This window comes from Oryza glaberrima, chromosome 3 (assembly GCF_000147395.1).
Source record: "Oryza glaberrima chromosome 3, OglaRS2, whole genome shotgun sequence".
Taxonomy (NCBI): domain Eukaryota; kingdom Viridiplantae; phylum Streptophyta; class Magnoliopsida; order Poales; family Poaceae; genus Oryza; species Oryza glaberrima.
In genome coordinates this window covers 5,109,111-5,128,773 of record NC_068328.1, presented here as the reverse complement: position 1 = coordinate 5,128,773, position 19,663 = coordinate 5,109,111, and the positions used below count along the sequence as shown (strand labels likewise).

Here is a 19,663-nt window from a genome sequence, read left to right as displayed (position 1 = left end):
GTCCTAGCGAGCTCGGGGGTAAACCACAAAGAAATCAGAAACCACGCGAAGTTCTATCCAGGCAGCAAATGGCGTGCATGTAATGGCGATCTGGCCAGTGGACAGTGGTCCTCTCCAAGATTTCTCTATTATATACTGCACATCGATACAAATATTTCCTTACTCATTGAATTATTTCTGTAACACCGGACTGCGCACGATCACATGAGTGACAATTTTGTAGGCTCCCTCGTAGTGGGATGGCAAGATCGGATCAGTAAGACAGTAATGATTCCAAACATAGCAAGTAAGGCATGGCATTTTCTTGTAGAGAAGTGGTAGTAGGGATTTTATTAGATTTTTTTTTGAAATTATTATTTATTTTATTTGTGACTTACTTTATTATATATAGTACTTTAAGCACAACTTTTCGTTTTTTATATTTGCAAAAAAAAAAAATTGAATAAGACGAGTGGTCAAACGTTGCAATCAAAAACTTAAAATCCCTTATATTATGGGACGGAGGGAGTAGTTTTTTTTAAAAGGTACGAATTACCCTCTTGAACTATAGTAGTCGACCGAATTACCCTAAACTCGTAAACTCGAATACCAGCCATTTACACCCTCGACTATTAATACCGGATGAATAACTCCATGAACACCGTTTTGGACAGTTTTGACTTGAGTTTGCGTACATACGCGTTAACATGGCAATCCAATCAACAATGAAATTATTAAAAAAAACAATGTCATCTCTCCCACAGCCTAATCCCTCCCCCCTACTCTCCCTCTCCCTCTCCCTCTCCTCCCTCCGACTCGGTGGCCGGCACGCCATCCCAGCCCCTAACCTCCCATTTAGATAGTTATGACTTGAGTTTGCGTACATGGGCACCAACATGGCAATCCAATCAGCAATAAAATTATTAAAAAACAATGTCATCTCTCCCACAGCCTAATCCTTCCCCCTACTATCCCTCTCCCTCTCCTCCCTCCGCTCGGTGGCCGGCACGCCATCCCAGCCCCTAACCTCCACCTTGCTGCCCCCTCCCCCAACCTCCGCCACACTGCACCGTGCTGCCCCCATCCCCAACCTCTGCCTCGCTGCTCTCTCTTCCCTTCACCCGATGGTCGGTGCCATCCCCGTCCTCAACCTCCGCCTCACCGCGCTGCCCCACCCCGTCCCCCAACATCTGCTGTGCCATCCCTTCCTCCAATCTCTACCGCACCATCCCCACCCCCAATATCTAGTGCGCCGTCCCCATCCCCAACCTCCGCCTCACCGTGTGGCCCTGCCCTTGCCCCCAACCTCCGTCGTGTCGCCCTTGCCCCCAATCTCCACCGTGCCATCCCTGCCCCCAATCTCCAGTGCGCCATTCCTGTCCCCCAACCTCCGCCTCACCGCGCTGCCCCACCCCTGTGCCCAATCTTCACCACGCTATCCCCCCCCAATCTCCACTACGCCATCCCCACCTCCGATCTCCAGTGTGCCATCCTCGTCCCCAACTTTCGCCTCGTTGTTGCCATCCCAACCACCGTGACCGCGACATGTGAGGGTGTAGCGGATGGTGGCTGTTTCGAGCTCAACCTCCGCATAGCTCTAGCTTCACTTTGGCCCACCACCTCCGAGAGCCAGCTTTGCGTGCCCAGGCGAGCTTGCATTGATCCGCCTCCTTTCGAGCAAGGTCCCTCTCTGTCCTACTTCTCTAGCCACAGGTGCACACAAAGAGAGAGAGAGAGAGCCCATTGATTTGCACCTGAAATGGGGAGTGGGGAGGGATTGGCTTGAGGAAAGATATACAAGTGGGCCCATTGATTTTTTTTTAAAATAATTTTATTGCTGACTTGATTGCCACGTTACCGGCTATTTATGCAAACTCAAGTCAAAACTACTCAATACAGTGCTCAGGGGGTTATTTGTCCGGTATTAATAGTTAAGGGTGTAAAATGTCTGGTATTCGAGTTTTGGAGGTAATTTGATCGACCGCTATAGTTTAGGAGGATAATTCATATTTTTTTTCTTTTTTTTCCATTACACAAAAGACGTGTATGCACCAGCACAATTATAACTATACATGGTAGTAAATGTTTCCACTAACAAACGTTTAAAAAAAAAGGTGAAGGCCAAACTACATGTCCTTGTTCTAACTAAACTTTATTAATAATACACCGCATGTATTCCAATGACTCTACACACTACCGGTGCTTTCCCCTTGACAAGCTCATTTCTGAAACAATGAGATAAGGGTTTCGGGATCTCGTGAAATTTGGTCATATGATTCAGGAAAAAAAAAAGTTGTTTCCCACAAGAAACTTTAACATGAATTTTGATTTTTGAGTTCTACAGTCCAAAAGCTATTCGCATGTAAATTTTCTATAGGAACTTGTTGGAGAATATGTGACACAACCCAGCCTTAGCAAAAGTTGGTACGTGATTCCATTTTAATCACGCCTAAAGTACTTGTACATAAAGTTTGATAATAAGAATAATCACTACCTTGGAACCCTTATATCCTCTTAATGAGATTTTTAAAAATCACACCTACGTCGAAATTATTTGATTAATACCAATATAATGGTTCATTGCAAATTAAACAATCGATTTACCTATTAACTATTAAGGTTTAAATCGATGGACAAGATTCACGCATTTATTCTTAGTCTTTGTCTCTTTGTCATATAAACGTGTATTAAAGAGTGTGTATTTGTGGACATGTGGCCACCATGATATGCACATATATGTGTTTTGTCCGATTGACCAAATAAGTAAAAAACTTTTATGTATGTAGTTTGCATGACCTTGGTCATGTATATATCACACGTTGGTAGTATGGCTATATCTACGAATTAGAGGCCCGGCCGGTGCCTTAAATATTGTAAAAATAAAATTAAAAGTACAGTTCACCGCTGTACGTTGCTCTTTATACTCGATGCCTATTATGGGTGGTGTGGCATGTATCCGCATCAGAAAAGTAGCTAGCGATTAATCTAATGTTCTTCTCTTTAGCTATACCTTGTTATTAGACGAACATATTTCAGGCTTTTAGCATAATCGCCGAAGGAGAAAGGACAGCTTAAAAGAAATTGAGTGAGGAAGTTCTAAAACTTGAACAAATTGGTTTGGTGTGGACCTAAACAAAAATTTTAGAAGCCCTCACTCATTCTGCACACCATACTGTACAGGCTTGTTTGGTAGCAACAGACGCGCGTCGTGGATTACTTGACTAGCGAAGCTAGCAGCATCAGGGACAAGGTTACAATACAAGCGTCAAGGTTAAGCAAACCCGAGAATTTTTTTTAATAAACCTTATGACTAAGCTACTCGACATAATAGAAGATAACATCATAATTCAAAGTATATGTATCAATTTTAAACTTCTAAACTTCTCACATATGACGGTTGATCTCAGAGTAGAGTAGAACTATGGACCGAAACACAGAAGACACGTGCATACGTACAAAGTAAGACGAGAGGAGAGAAGAGCGAGACCTAGCTTGTCACACAGCACGAGCACTACCACCAGTAGTATGCTATTACGCACGGGAGCATGCAACTAGGCCAGCGGAGCAGCGCAGAGACGCTACTCGTGTGTTACTAAAATACCTTAAAGTATATTTATTAATTTTGGACATCTAAACTTGTCACACGGCGGTTGATCTTATAGTAGTGTGGAGCATGGAGTAAAACACATATAAAATGTGTACAAACGTATGAAGTATGTGCGGTAAGACGAGACGAGAGGAGAGCAGATCCTGGCCGTCACACGACACGAGCGTTACCACCAGTAGTACATTGCTACACACGCGAGCAGACGGCTAGGCCAACGCAGAGGAGAGGCGCCACTCGCGTGTCGTTCCCTATAGGAAAACCCTCTTTATCAATTTTGGACCTCTAAACTTTTACATATATCAGTTTATCTTACAGTAGAAATAGACCGTGAAGCGAAACACATAAGATGCATGCATACGTACAGAGTACTCCCCTGTCCCAAGCTATAAGGGATTTTAAGTTTTTCTTGCAACGTTTGATCACTCGTCTTATTTAAATTCTTTTAAAATTATTATTTATTTTATTTGTGACTTATTTTATTATCTACATAACTTTAAGCACAATTTTTCGTTTTTTATATTTATAAAAAGAATTTGAATAAGACGAGTGGTCAAAAGTTACCAGAAAAATTTAAAATTTCTTATACTGTGGGAACGGAGGGAGTACATGTGGTGAGACGAGACGAGAGAAGAGCCGAGTCCTAGCAGCCATCACACGACACGAGCTTTACCACGAGTAGTATGCTACTACTACTACGCACGCGAGCACGCACGCAGCCAGCCAGGCAGGCCAGCCGAGCACCGCAGAGAGCAGGCAGGCGCCAACTCGCGCGCGCGCGTCGTCTAAAAAAACCTCTCCCTCCCCCTTCTCCCGCGAAACCCCGCGCGCGCGCGTCGCCTTCTCCATCCACCACCATCCAACCCCTCCACGCGGCCACTCCCCCACGCACACACCTCTCTCTCTCTCTCTCTCTCTCTCTCTCTCTCTCTATTCCAATCCAGTCCTGAATCAGTCCACCCCTTTCCTTCGCTCTCTCTCTCTAACTGCAGATTTCCCTCCCCTTTCAACGCGCGCGCGGGTGGTGGGGGGAGGCACGGCACGAGGCGGAGGCGGCGGAGGAGGTGGTGGGAATCGATCCCTTTCTGTTCCGGCCGCCTCGATCGCCCGCTACCCGCACGCCGCCTTTTCGTCCCGGTGGATTTCTGCCTCCCTTTTCTCGATTCTTTCCTTTTTCTTCTTCTTCTGCATGCGCAGCGGGCTGTGACGCCGACCATGGGGGACGCCTCGGCATCCACCTCCGCGCCCGCGACGCCCACGTCCACGCTCATCTGCCGGGAGGATGGCAACGACCTCTTCTCCGCCGACCCCGCCGACGACGATGGCGGCGGCGGCGGCAGCGGCGGCGACTGGGAGTTATCCATTGCTGACGACGACCATGTGTTGCTCATGGACCGGGACGATGAGTACCTCGCGCTGATGCTGTCCAAGGAGAGGTGTGCCGGCGGCGGCGGCGGCGGCGAGCGTGGGGATGAGGAGGAGGAGGAGATGGTGGAGGAGTGGATGAAGAACGCGCGCGCCTGGTGTGTCGGCTGGATTGTTAAGGTCGTTTCGCGTCTCCTCCTCTCTTTGTCGCCCCCTTGACCTGAGATTACTCTCCACACGGTTTCGCGGAGATCGGATCTTTGTATTGACTCTTGTTTTCGGGGGGGGCTTCCTCGTCCTCGCTTGCTGGTTGCAGACGAACGCGGGATTCCGGTTCAGCTTGAAGACGGCGTATGTCGCGGTGACGTATCTCGATCGGTTCTTGGCGCGCCGGTGTGTCGATGTAATGACGATCCTCCCTGCTTGCCTTGATGCGCCGCCTCACTCTTGTTGTCGTGATGCCGAGTGCGTGTTCGACGTAATGCCTGACTCCGTATTGCCATTTTTTTTGTGTTTGTGTGTGGGGGTGTTTTAGAGGGACAAGGAGTGGGCGCTGCAGCTCCTCTCGGTGGCGTGCCTGTCGCTGGCGGCGAAGGTGGAGGAGCGCCGGCCGCCGCGGCTGCCGGAGTTCAAGCTGGACATGTACGACTGCGCGTCCTTGATGCGGATGGAGCTCCTCGTCCTCACCACGCTCAAGTGGCAGATGATCACCGAGACACCCTTCTCCTACCTGAACTGCTTCACCGCGAAATTCCGGCACGACGAGCGGAAGGCGATCGTCCTGCGCGCCATCGAATGCATCTTCGCCTCGATCAAAGGTCGATCATTCCCCCCCTCTGCTTTCATTTCACCGAATCGGATCGCAAGAATCTCATTTCATTTCCGCAATCTCGCAGTCATTAGCTCGGTGGGGTACCAGCCATCAACGATCGCTCTAGCAGCAATCCTCATCGCTCGGAACAAGGAGACGGCGCCTAATCTAGACGAGCTCAAGTCGGTCGTGGGCTCGTTATGGCAGCAACTAGACACCGTAAGCACTCCCAACTTTCTCTTTTGCGAGATCTCATCCCATTAGGTTTAAGTTCTTGGTAGAAATGACAATGTCGAGAGTAAATTCTGCAACGCTGTTGTTCTCTTGCAGGGGCATGTGTATTCCTGCTACAACAAGATGATGATTCAAGAGGACAGGTCGATGCAATCGACGACGGAGGTAGCTTCCTCGGGTGTCTCTGTTGCCCACATTGGGGGATCGGAGGACAGCGCCATGGGAGGCGCCAATAATGCCACCACCTTGGAGGCAACCCCGGACAAGAAGAGGAAAAGGTTGCACTCGCCTCAGCGCCAGTAGAGGGAGGAGCTGGAGGCTGGAGCTGGACAGCATGTTGGTTGGAGTCCAGCTCTGCAATTTTTAGTTGATCATTTTCACCCTTTTTCTTTTGTTTCAGCTGAGCCCTAGTCAGTGCTCTTGCAAGTTCAGGGGGGGTTGGCCAAATGGAGGGGCCAACATTTGATTCTTCTTCTGATTATGCAATTGTTACAGTTGATTGATTAGTTAGCAATGGAAAGATTCTGGTTTTGTGGAGATCTTTCCCTGGCCCAGAAAGGTACTAGTGTAAAGAGCAGAGGAAAAGGCCTGAAAACTGATAAAGAGCTCTTGCTCAAAGTAGGGAGGAAGTCCTCACTGAGATGTGGAGACAGAGAGGGAATCCCAATTCCCAAGTATTGAGTAGAAGTCATTTTTTGTGGATACTGTATGGTTATCTGTTACTCTCTGTTGAGTCATGCCATTTTGGTTCATTAGCAATTTCCTGATGCTAAAGCCAAACAGTGGTAGTACATTTTTGTTGCAAGAACTGATTGATAGTAGTTGGATAGCCAGGGGGCAGGGGCCATCTCTCTCACTGTACTTCACTCTACTCTCTCGTGTCTCGTGTGCAATTGCTGACCATGAGTGGTTGGGAATTGTTTATTGATATCTGTGGGACGAAAGGAAGAAATGCGTTTGCTCGGTGCCTTTCTGATGTTGCCTTTGTGCCGTGTCATCAAATCACCCTGCCTTGCTATTTCTCAGCAATGGCTTTGCTGTTCTTTGCCTTCTTGGAGGTGACTGCCACTGTTGGTTTGTCTCTCTCGCATGAAAGCAGCTGTAACGCTGCCTTCTTTAGCTCTCTCTGAATTGTGCATCATGCAATGCAAATCACTACTCCAGTAGTAGTACACTCCACTAGGACACGTGGAACAGGCCAAAAGAAAGACTCTTCTTCACTCTTCAGCTTCCTCTCACCAGCTGCCGAGGTTCTGATGGATTGCTCATCTTGGGGAGCATGTGAGTGGATCTGCTTCTTTCCCCTTTCCCTCCAATTTTTTAACTGCCTCCAAGAAGACAGTGCGTGTAGTGTAGCACTGTGAAAACCTCTGATGAAAGTGGAGTACAAGAGCTGCTGTGTTTTGTGTGGTCTGGATCTTTGTAGTTTTTGACCAAAGAAACAACTCCCCATGAATGATCTGAATCTGATTCAGATGGCTGTGGATGACCAACCCTTGCACTGGATTCCTCTAGCCCCTGGTGACTCGTCGTGGGCGGTGGCAACTGGCATTGCGGTCAAAACCCAAAAGCGATGCACAAGCATGACATGAGAAAGAGAGAGACATGGTAAATTTTTTTTTCATGTACTGATCTGTTGTGTTGGGCTGTCTTGTGCCTGGCAGCAAGGTAAAAAAATGGGTTCACCGCGGTTCACAGGGGCATGGCTACTGGTGGCCGACGCTGTTGGAATTTTATAGTGGGCAGTAACATGCCCAGTCACTGGCTTGACTGGTCAGCAGCATTTTGTATTGGCACTGGTGAAGTGGTGCAGTAGTGATGGAAGCACAAGCTGCCTGTTGATTGTGTGTGTCAATTGCATGCGATGTGTGAAGAGAGAAAAGCCTGGGATGCCAAAAGGAAGGTAACTGACAGCCTGCCAGGCCCATGCAACCAGTACATATTATCTGCTGATGCTGGCATTTGGATTGCAACTGAGATTCGTGGTCAAAGTTAAATGTGACGTTATATCTTGGATCTTGGAAGGTAGCGGAGGCATTTCACAAATCCTACTACAGCTAACCATGCTGAAAATTCCCTGACTGTAATACGGAGTATGTCGAATGAATGAGAACATGGCAGATCATGACACAACCAAAGATAGCATCTGCAGACATGCAGTCCAGTAAAGCACGTTTTAGTGACAACCAGAGTGTAGTTTCCAGTACAATGAGTAAAGAACAAAGATTGTAGTTTCCAGTACAATGAAATCGATTGATTTTATTGCAAGTAACTTTGCTACAGTCCCAGATTGGCCACAAAAAAACAGTAGGATGGCAACAAGGGAAGAAACTTACACGAGTCAATTCATACACCCTGTCAAGGACTCAAGGGTGTAGAATCAAACAAATGTCTTATCAAGCGATCCATATACAATTGCAAGTTCCAACATTCCAAGGAAAGAACATGAGGAAAATGACGTGAAGGAAAGATCTACACGAGTCCATTAAACACCATACAATCTTGGATCATACTCTGCAAGAAAAAAAGGGGGGGCAGAGGTTCACATCTAAACAAGCGCATAAAGAGAACTTTGTTATGCCCATGGTACTGTCTCTAATCCCTACCGACTTCAGTCCCGTCTCTTGAATTAGTTCTGCTTTCCTACTTAGAAATCAACTGGGATCAGCTTGACCGCAGCAGCGATCGGCATCCCTATGAAACCGATGAAAATGCAGTTGAACCACTGCTTCAATGTGAGAGGAGTCGTGTTGGCGAAATCACCCAGGAACTGTACTATTATGAACTGGAAGATGACTGTGCTGCCGAGGACGGCGACGAACACGTTGTTGTCTAGAATGCCTTCAAATACATTTATCCTCTCCATCTCCCTTGAGCTCACCTCATTGAACACCTGCACAACAATGAAAATTTTAATGAAACTGCACACTAATATTGGCAAAATATAGTCTGAAATTTTTCATTCATCATTTTACAGCTGAAGTACTACATTCATGTGAGTATTGATCCTTGGAAAACATATTTGCCAACATATTATTCAAGAGCTAAGGTCTATTTTTGCAAAAATGTATGCAAGAGAATTATTTTAGACACTAAATAGATGTGACAAGCACTTTCAAATTACCTGGCAGAACACAAAGCAATTGAAGATGAGTGTGTTCAAGACTAGATCGGAATTTTCTCCCTTTAGTCCAAATAGCCACTTCCCTTCTGTCTGCAGATACCATATTACAATGAATTGGTAGAAGGCCTGTCCCAGGATGTTTCTCCACATAATGTTGCTGATGAAGTTCCCTTTCCTTCCAACAGGAGTTCTCTTCATCAGTTCATCGTTTGGAGGTTCAGTTGCCAATGCCAGTGCTCCTAGTGTGTCCATGATCATGTTAACCCAGAGCAGTTGGACAGCAGTAAGAGGAGCACTCCCTGAATGCCAAGCAGAAGTACAAAGAACAGTCAAGAGTAAGTTATGAAACAAACTAGGAAATTCTTGATTTTCCACATTAATAAATTTTATGTTAGTTTATTTTTTTAAGTTTTAGCACATCTCTTCTGCCACTCATTTGAAATCTAACGAAAAATTTCTGCTGCACTAACACTAAACAGTATTTGAACTTAGAAACAGTAGGCAGCAGACTAGGAACAGTGGTGAAGGAGAAGTATAAAAGATGAACATGTATCAGCAGTGCAGTTATTACAAGAAACCAACATCAAAGGTTATTTTAATCGGAACGAAACTATCAATTCTATACAGTAGAATGAGGTAAAAAACATCAACATTTAGCTGTACCTGTCAAGCAAGCTGAGGAGAAGTTCACTATCAGAGCGACCACATTGACTGTCAGCTGAAACTGCACAAACTTCTGAATATTAATGTACACTGACCGACCCCATTTAGCAACAGTGACTATAGTGGAGAAGTTGTCGTCAAGAATAATCACGTCAGCACTTTCTTTTGCCACCTGCAAACAGATAGCACAGTGAGAAATTTTGGGAGTGAAAAAGGGCATAGAACTATGAGGGCATGAAATGGATGGTAGTACAACTCAAGACAACTAAATTAGCGGCTAAATTGCCACAAAAATACACTTTTAAAAAAAATCGAAGTGATGCAATTCATTAATTATATTGTTCATGCAAGGGGAACACTATCAACTATCTTTGAGGAAAATCACCTCAGTTCCAGCAATGCCCATTGCAAGTCCAATATCAGCTTCATGAAGAGCAGGAGCATCATTTGTGCCATCACCAGTAACCGCAACAACTTCATCAAAAGTGGTCCGGAGATGCTTCACCAAGGTGTGCTTGTCAAGTGGTGAAGATCTAGCCATCACCTGATACATGAAACCAGAACACATCAGCAAATGAAATCCAGAAAATTCAGTTAAACTGACCAGCAAAAGCAACGAAAACTTTACTTGTATTTTTGGTATCAACTCATTCAGTTCCTCTGCACTCTTGGTTCTGAAATCCGGTCCTTCAATGGCAATGCCACCTTCAGTCAAAATGCCGCATTCCCGCGCAATCGCCTTCGCTGTATTGATGTTGTCACCTGTGACCATCCTCACCATGATCCCTGCCGACCTGCAGATGGCAACCGATTCCTTCACACCAGGACGAACTGGATCTTTGATCCCCACAATGCCAATGCAGGTGTAGCCATCTTCAGGAATCTGGTCATTCGCCGAGAACCCGTCACCGACATCGACGTAGGCAAGGCACAAGGTACGGAGCGCCTCGTTTGCAAAGCTGTTGATCGTGGCGTTCAGGTGAGCAACGGTTGCATCGTCGAGTGGCACGACGTTGCCTTGATCATTCAGGTACTTGCTGCAAGATGCCAAGATGATCTCTGACGCGCCCTTGCTGTGTGCACGCATTGCTCCTCCGGGGAGCTGGATGACCACTCCCATTCTCTTCTTGGCCGAGTTGAATGGCTCCACCTTGACGAGGGTGCTCGCCTTGCGCACGGCCAGGAAGTCGCCGCCGAGTGAGAGGCCGAACTCGAGGATGGCCGTCTCGGTTGGTGTGCCAAGTATCTCGCGACTCCCGCTCTTGTTGAAGACGACGTCGCCGCCGGTGTTGTTGAAGATGGACTGCGAGAGCAGCGTCATGGCGTACTCCGGCAGCTCGGAGAACAAGCTCTTGGTGTCCGAGGCGCTCTCCACGTCTTTGATGTTGCCGCAGATGCAGGCCTTGACGACGGTCATGTGGTTGGTCGTGAGCGTGCCGGTCTTGTCGCTGCAGATGGTGGTCGCCGAGCCCATGGTCTCGCAGGCGGCGAGGTGCCGGACGAGCGCCTTGTCGTTCATCATCTTCTTCATGGCGAACGCGAGGCTGAGCGTCACGGCGAGCGGGAGGCCTTCGGGGACGGCCACGACGACGATGGTGACGGCGATGGCGAAGAACTCGAGCAGCTCCATCGCGTCGTCTCCGGTCCAGCTCAGGTACGAGGCGTCCATGATCTTGCGCCGGAAGAGGCCCTCGGTGAGCACGGCGAACGTGACGACTGCGAAGATGAGGCCGATCTTGCCGATGATGGTGGCGACGCCGTTGAGCTTCACCTGCAACGGCGTCTCATCGTCGCCGCCCTCGCTCAGCGTGGCCATCAGCTTACCCCACTGCGTCCTCATCCCGACCGTCGTGACGAGCATCTTGCAAGAACCATCCTGCACCTTGGTCCCCGACAGGAGGAACGGGTTCTCGGCATTGACGGCGACGGGCTCGCTCTCCCCGGTCAGGCTCGACTCGTTGATGAGCAGCGAGAATCCGGACAGGAACAAGCCATCGGCGGGCACCTGGTCGCCGATGGAGAGGTGCACGATGTCGCCGGCGAGGAGGTCGTAGATGGACAGCTTCTGCCTGTACCCGTTCCGGGAGACCTGCACCGTGATCTTCTTCTTCTCCTTGTCGAGGTCCTTGAACTGCAGCGACTGCCGGTAGTCGCTGGTCGCCGTGACGAAGACGACGAGAAGGATGCTGGCCACGATGCCGAGCCCGTCGTGCGCGCCCTTGGGCCACCCCTCGGTGGCGATGCCGACGACGAGGGAGAAGAAGGCGCACGCCGCGAGGATCATCAGCGTCATGTCCTGGAGCGCCTCCCAGACGAACACCCAGAAGCTGCGTGACTCCGTCTCGGCGAACCTGTTGATGCCGAACAGCTCCTCCCGGACGGCTTGCCGGCGCCTCGACTTCGGGAGCCCGTCCTCCGGCGAGGTGCACAGCTTCGCCGCGATGGCCTCCACGCCGCCATGGGACTTGAGCTTCTTGATGTCGTGGCTCTCCACGATGGAGCTCAGCTCCTCGGCGCAGATGCCGTAGCCCGCCGCCTTGACGTCGTCGGGGACCGTGTACTCGCTCGCCGGAGCAAGTCCTGCAGGATCGTGCCAATGTCATGATTGGGCTCCATGGAAAAGAGAAAAAATGTTGATTTCATTCTGGGATGTGATTGTGAACTGGTATCAGTATCGTTCATACCTTGGATGAACTGAAGTGCAGCCTTTGACACTAGCACAGCAACTCGCAGCTTCTCCTGAAATCGGTACAGAAAAATGTGCATTGATGGTAAGCCTCGTGAATTTTACAGTGGAACAATTGCATGAAAATTCATGAAAAAAACATGAGTTTGCTGGCGTTTAATCTTCCAGTGCTCAAAGAACGTGCAGTTTTAGCAGCAGATTGCACACAATGAATAGTCGAGCTGGCTGAAGGTTTGTCAACACGCACACTGACACAGGACACAGGCTGAGTTTCTGTGTTTAATACATGTGCCAAATTTTTTTTAAGTATACGGACATACATTTGAATTATTAAATGTAGACTAATAACAAAATAAATTATAGATTTCGTCTGTAAACTGTGAGACGAATCTATTAAGCCTAATTAATTCGTCATTAGTAAATGTTTATTGTAGCACCACATTATCAAATCATGGCGTAATTAAACTTAAAAGATTCATCTCGCGATTTACATGTAAACTGTGCAGTTGGTTTTCTTTTTCATCCACATTTAATGCTTCATGCATGTGTCCAAACATTTGATGTGATGGAAAATTTGAAAGTTTGAAGAAAAAAGTTTGAATCTAAATACGGCCACTATGCTCAACTGCAATGTGTTCGGCACCCGATTTTCCCAACACTTCTTCCTCGTTTTCCACGTGCACGCTTTTCAAACTGCTAAACGGTGCGTTTTTTTGTAAAACGTTTCTATACGAAAGTTGCTTAAAAAAATCAAATTGATTCATTTTTAGAAAAAAATAGCTAATACTTAATTAATCACGTGTTAATGCAAGCATCGTTTTGCGTGCATGGGAGGAGGGGTTCCCAACTGGAAAAAAAATTAGCTAATACTTAATTAATCGCGTTAGTACTACTTGATTTTACAAAGTGATGCAGAACTTTGTCCTGGAAACTGTTGTGGAAGCTTCAGTACTGCACAAATGCTGCACCTTTTACATGTGTATATGTGTTGCAGACTTGCAGCAGACGTGTAACGTGTTTATACTTTATACTTGCGATTTTGCCAGAAGAAACATAGTGTGGATTGTATTATTGTAAGTTTGTAACAGAGGAACATGTTACTCACTATAAATTTTGTTTGCCAGAGGTTATGGAAAATTTTAAATTTACCATGTTCAAGGGAGGTGCTAAACAAAATCTTAAGTTTTCAGTTAAAATGATCTTTTTTTTAAGATACAAACTTCACAAACAGCTCAATGGATAACAGTGAAACATTCAAACTGGATAAAGATTAAACAGTCAAACAGGTACGTTTGAATATCATCTTTTTTAAAAATATTTTTTTCTTGATCAATGCAGAATCAGGTTCACATCTGAAACAGTAAAATCTAATCGAACGGCCTAAAAATTGCAGCTTACACTCAGTAATTTACAGATGAACTAATAAGGCCTGACAGCCCCAGCCTGTAATGATTTTCATGGTGACAATTTTATAGTACATTATATATATATAATGTACAGAATATTATATATATATATATATATATATATATATATATATATATATATATATATATATATATATATATATATAGGACACTCATATGGGGCACCATGGTGTCCGGGCACCATGGTATGAAATACACAAATTCGTCCAAATTTTTCAAAATTTTCAAATTGTGAGTATATACCTAGTTATAAGTATTCGATTCATACCTATACCTAGCAACAAAACAACTCAAATTTAACTTTATTTCACAATCCATTATTACATACCTAACTAATTATATGTTTGGATGCTATATACCTAGAATCAAAATATAACAAAAGCAAGTTTGAATTCAGTTCAAACTTGCTTTGAACTAGTTAGTAAAGTAGTTAACGTTAATACCTAAATATTTGAAAAAGTTTCATACTCATTTGAATTGGGTATATAGTAAATTTCAATCATGGTGCCCGGACACCATGGAGCGCCAAACAAATTTATTATATACATATATATATATATATACATATATATATATATACATATATATATATATACATATATATATATATATATATATACATATACATATATATATATTACGATAGTTTACACATCCGAAGTATGCCAAGAAAAGCGGTGGCAATGGCAATGGCAATTACGACGCCGATGCAACACACGAACATAACATATATCGGCGTTGAATGCGGCGGCAGTTACCTGGTTGGATCGCTTCATGGCGGCGGCCTCGGATCGCTTGTCGAGGTTGGCGGTGAAGCGGAACCGCCGCTTGGGGTTCTTGACGACGCCGACCAACCTGCGCCATCGCCCCAGCGCCTCGTCCGACGAGTGCTTCGCCTTCACCCCGCCGAAATTCTCCTTCAGGTAGCTCTCCATTGCGCCTCTTCAACCTTTCCCAATCCAACGACCCCCTCCTCCGATCTCCTCCCCACCGCCAACCCAAACCCTTTCTATATAGCCAACGCGGGCATTGGTTTCTTCCGCGAAGAAACGCGTCAACTCGCACAATGGCGTTCGTGAAGGCGACTCTCTGACGGCAACTTCAGCGCAATTTTTTTTGTGGGGAAAGTGTTCGGCTGGTCGGAATCATGGGAGTTTTTGCGTAGTTTCCTGTGTTTTTTTAGGAAGTGACCGGACGGATGCGAGGAGGAGGAGGAGGGAGCAGCAGCGGGAGGGGATGCGTGCATGCATGATCGCGCGCATGCAGGGGCAGCTCCTCTCTCCTATTTCGTTCGCTACTGGCAATGCGCCGGCAATTCAGGGGTCAAAACTCGAACCGAGTCTTGGGGGGCAACTTTTCAAGACATTCCATGCAGCTCTGCTGCACGTACGTACATGCGTAGGAGAGACGTTCGGTCTTTTTGGTCTCTTGTACGGCCGGATGAGAAAGCCCCAAACGTTTCCTTCAACTTTCCAGTGACTTGAGCATTACTTGAGCATCTCTTGTAGGCAATATTTGTGCCATTGTCATCATTGTGTCATCGCGAGGTGTTGCCTTCGTAGAAGTGTGCAAATTGGAAAAACCAACGGAAAATTCATTCCTTACCGGCTCTCTAGCCTCATGTGCGGACGCGCCTAACATTGGATATTATTGAAGAGAACACATAAAGTCTTCAGAGAGAGAGAACACATAAGTTGAAGGCTGAACGCTATTTCTCGTGGCAAACAACTTTTGATTTTTACCGAAACAGAGGAAAAGGTGAACCCTCTAAACGGGGCCTCAAGTAACTAGAACATGGTCCCACGATGGCACGATTTTACAATCCTCGCCGGATGAGGTCCTCGAATCCGCGTTGTCGTAAACGTGCAACTACCATAGAAAATGACTTCGCATTTCTCTAGAGAGGGTCCAGGAGATCAGGACAGGACTCCCGGGAATGCATAAATTGGAAACTCCAAAGCAAAGCTAAACCATACGAGCATCTTACTTATTCTGTAAATAATCAGAGAGACAAGGACACAGGAAAATGTGGTTAGAGCACCGATTCCCATTTATCCTCGCGGAGTATTTTAGCCGGAATCCAGGTCCAGCGGTCAACGTCGCCGTCTGACGCAAATGGGACCGCGCTCGAGAGGAACGCGCACCGCGTCTTCTCCGCGGGGCGCGGGGAGGCGGAAAGAAACAACGAGGCCACCACGCCCACGCGACGCGCCCACCCACTCCTCTTCCGTGTCGTGCCTCGTGCGTTCAACGAGCCGGTCGTTCCCCCGCGGTGGTGTGCCTCCCTCCGCACGGTCGTAGGCCCAGACCAAACGGCCGAACGGGAGGTCCGCGACATATGGAATAAGTTCATTTTAGATCTCTCGTCCACACGTCGAGTTTGAATACTTTCATGAACCTCGATACCAGATATAGGGAGAGTACCAGATCGATTAGCGTCCCTAAGTGGTTTCGATGACGGGTTCATCCTACGTGGCCGCCTATGTGACATTTTAGTTAGGAAAAATAAAAAAGGTGGTGGCCTTAACATGTTAGTGACACACCCATCTCCCCCTTCTCTATGTGTTTGTCTCTACCCTTTCTATGCCCTTAATTCAGATTCCACTGCCGATGCTGAAGGTGGCTGGTACATAGCAACTCGGTAATGTGTGTTTGGGGTGGGATCCATTGGGGTACTTGCGGTCGCGCATGCAGAAGAGGCACTGCCCCCGATACCCTAACAACGTCTCAGCGATGATGGGGACGGGGGCAGCCAGCCAGCGGCATGCATGCATAGGTAGTGCACCACTAGACAGGTTTGGCACCAGTCCCAACGCCTAAACAATATCTAAGTGATGATGAGGACGGGGGTCGGGTAGCCGGCGGCATGCACGGAGAGGCAGCACGTCTCCATCTCCTCATCCATCAGGTGGAAGTGGAACCATAGCAACATGTCCAGCTCTGTCTCTGCGTCACGCACCCGCCACGTCACACCCTTGGCTCTCGATGAAGGTAGCCAACCAACTGCTAGATCTAGGCATTGTGCGGTGACGGCCAGGTGGAGAGGTCAGCCTAAGGAGGTACTACTCTAGTAGATCTCGTCGCTAGTCAACTACTCAGTGCGGTCCACTCTACAATTCCCCTCCACCGCCGCGCCGCTCGATGCTCGCGTCCCCAGCCACGCCAGATCCAGTCATCCGGTGGCACGCAGGTCACTGCCCCTCTCCCCGAATCTACACTCACCCCATGGCCTCAAGGACCAAATGTGAGCAGGAGGTGAGTGGATGCTTCAACCCTCCCTGCCTCATGCATCCGCGCATCCCCGCCTCCTTCTGCACCTGCGCGTGCACGCGCCCAGCCAGGATGGCGAGCGAAGCTCAAATCGAGTGTTTCCCTCGGGCCTAGCTAGGAAGGTAGGTTTGCACAAGTGGAATCAGGTCCAGGAGCCCGTGCGAGAAACCAAACTCGCGCTCCTTGTGAGCCAACCCATGTGCAGGTAACCAAACACGCTATGACTGTATCCACTGCATGTGGCGACTCAATCGAGCCATCACCGTGTTCGGAGGGGGGCCGGCCTCCAGGCCTCCCCCTCCCCCTCCTCATCCTAGGAAGGCCTATATTTGAAACTCCAAGGCGAGCTAACCACACAGCCACAGGCATCTATACCCTGTACGGCAAATCCGAGAGACAATCAGGAAACAATTACAAGGTGTCGATGACGACATAGTACACCAGTTCCTGTCTCCTTTTCCTCGGGGAGTGTTTTAGCGGAACATAATCTTTTGCAGTCGACTGCGCCGTGCCTTTATTATTGACATGTGGATCTGATGATCTCCGGATTCACATGTTAGTGATAAAGTCACGGTGCACTCAAATGTTGAGGATCTCAATCCTGTTTTAGCAGGACTCTCAAGGTCCAGGGTCAACGTCATGGCGACGAGATGCGAAGGAGTATTGAAGGACCGCGCTTTTGATAGGAACGTGCACCGCGTCTTCTCCGCGGGGAAGGTGGTGGAAACGACGAGGCCACCCACCACTGCGCTGCATGGTCTGCACCCCCACGCGCACACGTTGCGTGTTCTGGACTTCCCGTCATTCTCTGCGATGGGAAAGGCCGGAAAGTGCACGGCGCATCACGGTGACGGGCCTCCACTCCGCACGGTGTGCCGGGACCAACCCGAGCGCCTCGCAGCGAGGCCCGGTCGAACCAACCGGTGGCTTGAGTCGTTCGTGCTTCGTGCATTGGAATAAGTCCACTTTGACTCCCTTAAAAGTGACCCGAATCTAATCCGTGACCCTCAACCATAAAACCAAATAAGACGACTCCCCGAACTATTCAAACCAGTGCAATTTGACTCCCTCATTGGTTTTGAACGGCGGTTTTGCTGACGTGGCGCTGATGTGGCGATGTTGACTTGGTTTGTGGTGCTGACGTGGCGCTTAGGTAGCATTAGAATTAAAAACATGGGCCCTATTTGTCATTCACACAAAAAGAAATTATAGGACCCACATGTCATCCCTATGACCCTATCTATCCTTCTTCCTCCTCCCTCTCTCTCCCTTGAGATTTGAAAACTTTCAACTCGAGATTTGAAAATTTTCATGTCTAAATTTGAAAAATTTAAAGTTAAAATTTAAAAATTACTAGTAAACCAACCACTAGTAAAAATAGGAAACTAATCTAAACTAATTATATTTTTTTTCTTTTATCCGTACGGCAGGAACAACATACGGCGAAAAAAAAGAAAAAAAAGAAACAGCGGCGTTAAAAAAAAAGAGAGAAGCGCAAAAGCGCGCGTGCATGGGTCTTGTGGGCCAGCGTGCGCGGCGGCAGCGCGCGGATTAGCCTTTCCGCATCGCTTCAGCCTTCAGACCGTCGAATTCGATGTACAATCGGACACAATCAACCCTTACTACGTTTTAATCAGAAAAGAACTGATCTTACTGACATCGCTTTAGTCGCTTTACTAGCTAGCTAATCACTTTGGAGTTTCAGTGCTAGTGTTCAAAAAGCGCTTGTACTGGCAGCTACAGTACATTACATGATTTACATCTTATAGCACACTAGTATATACGCCTAGTAAAAATTACCGTAATTTTGATAAGTTGACCCTTTGAAAAAACTTATTTTGATATTGAGCCGTGTCAAAAACTAATTTCAAAAATAGACCGTTTTCTCGCGCCATCGTACTTGGCGCTGAGCTACAACGTATTAGCGCCACTTTCTTTGGCGTTGAGATGCGATCCAACGTGTCACGTAAATCACATGTCATGCGATGCGATGTCAGCGTTAAAGAATTTGGCGCTAACCTCCATGGTATAGTTGTATAAATAGTATGCATGTACATCCTAACCTTCTGGAAGGTCTATCCTGGTGGTGAAGGGCTGCCTCTCATAACAAGAGGTCAAGGGTTCGAACCCCGTAACTTCTTATTTTTCTTTTTTTCCTTTTAGGATCAATACTGCATACATAATTATGTAGCAAAATAGAGGGTGAAAAAAAAATGAAAGATGTAAATTTATACCAACTATTAAGCTATAAATACCACATACATAATTTTGCTCCTTCCATATTTAAAAATAAAATAAATTAAAAAAACATCCATATTTAAAAATAAAATGAATTTGAAAAACATGTGAGATTTTTAAATAGAACAGCAAAAGATGCTTACTTGCTTGGCTGAGGATCGAACCCATTACCACGCAGTATTTAGCACCTAGAGTTCACCAAGCTTTCTTGTCTTTGTGTGCAATGGAAGCTTGTAGATAACTAATATTTGTAAATTGAACA

The 19,663-nt window shown here is 47.0% G+C and overlaps 2 protein-coding genes across 2 annotated transcripts; one reads left to right on the top strand and one right to left on the bottom strand.

The window, feature by feature from the left end:
* Positions 1-4,403: 4,403 nt before the first annotated feature.
* LOC127766545 (cyclin-D5-3) lies at positions 4,404-6,962 on the top strand. The gene is made up of 5 exons (XM_052291618.1): positions 4,404-5,128; positions 5,265-5,351; positions 5,484-5,766; positions 5,845-5,978; positions 6,090-6,962. Exons 1-5 carry the CDS (start codon positions 4,799-4,801, stop codon positions 6,294-6,296), a joined length of 1,041 nt encoding a protein of 346 aa, XP_052147578.1. The 5' UTR covers positions 4,404-4,798; the 3' UTR covers positions 6,297-6,962.
* Positions 6,963-8,225: 1,263 nt separating this feature from the next.
* On the bottom strand, positions 8,226-15,151 carry LOC127766544 (calcium-transporting ATPase 2, plasma membrane-type-like). The gene is made up of 7 exons (XM_052291617.1): positions 14,652-15,151; positions 12,465-12,519; positions 10,409-12,360; positions 10,166-10,324; positions 9,781-9,952; positions 9,118-9,416; positions 8,226-8,886 (listed from the first exon to the last, which is right to left on the bottom strand). The coding sequence occupies exons 1-7, from the start codon at positions 14,826-14,828 to the stop codon at positions 8,641-8,643; spliced, it is 3,060 nt and encodes a 1,019-aa protein (XP_052147577.1). The 5' UTR covers positions 14,829-15,151; the 3' UTR covers positions 8,226-8,640.
* Positions 15,152-19,663: the final 4,512 nt, after the last annotated feature.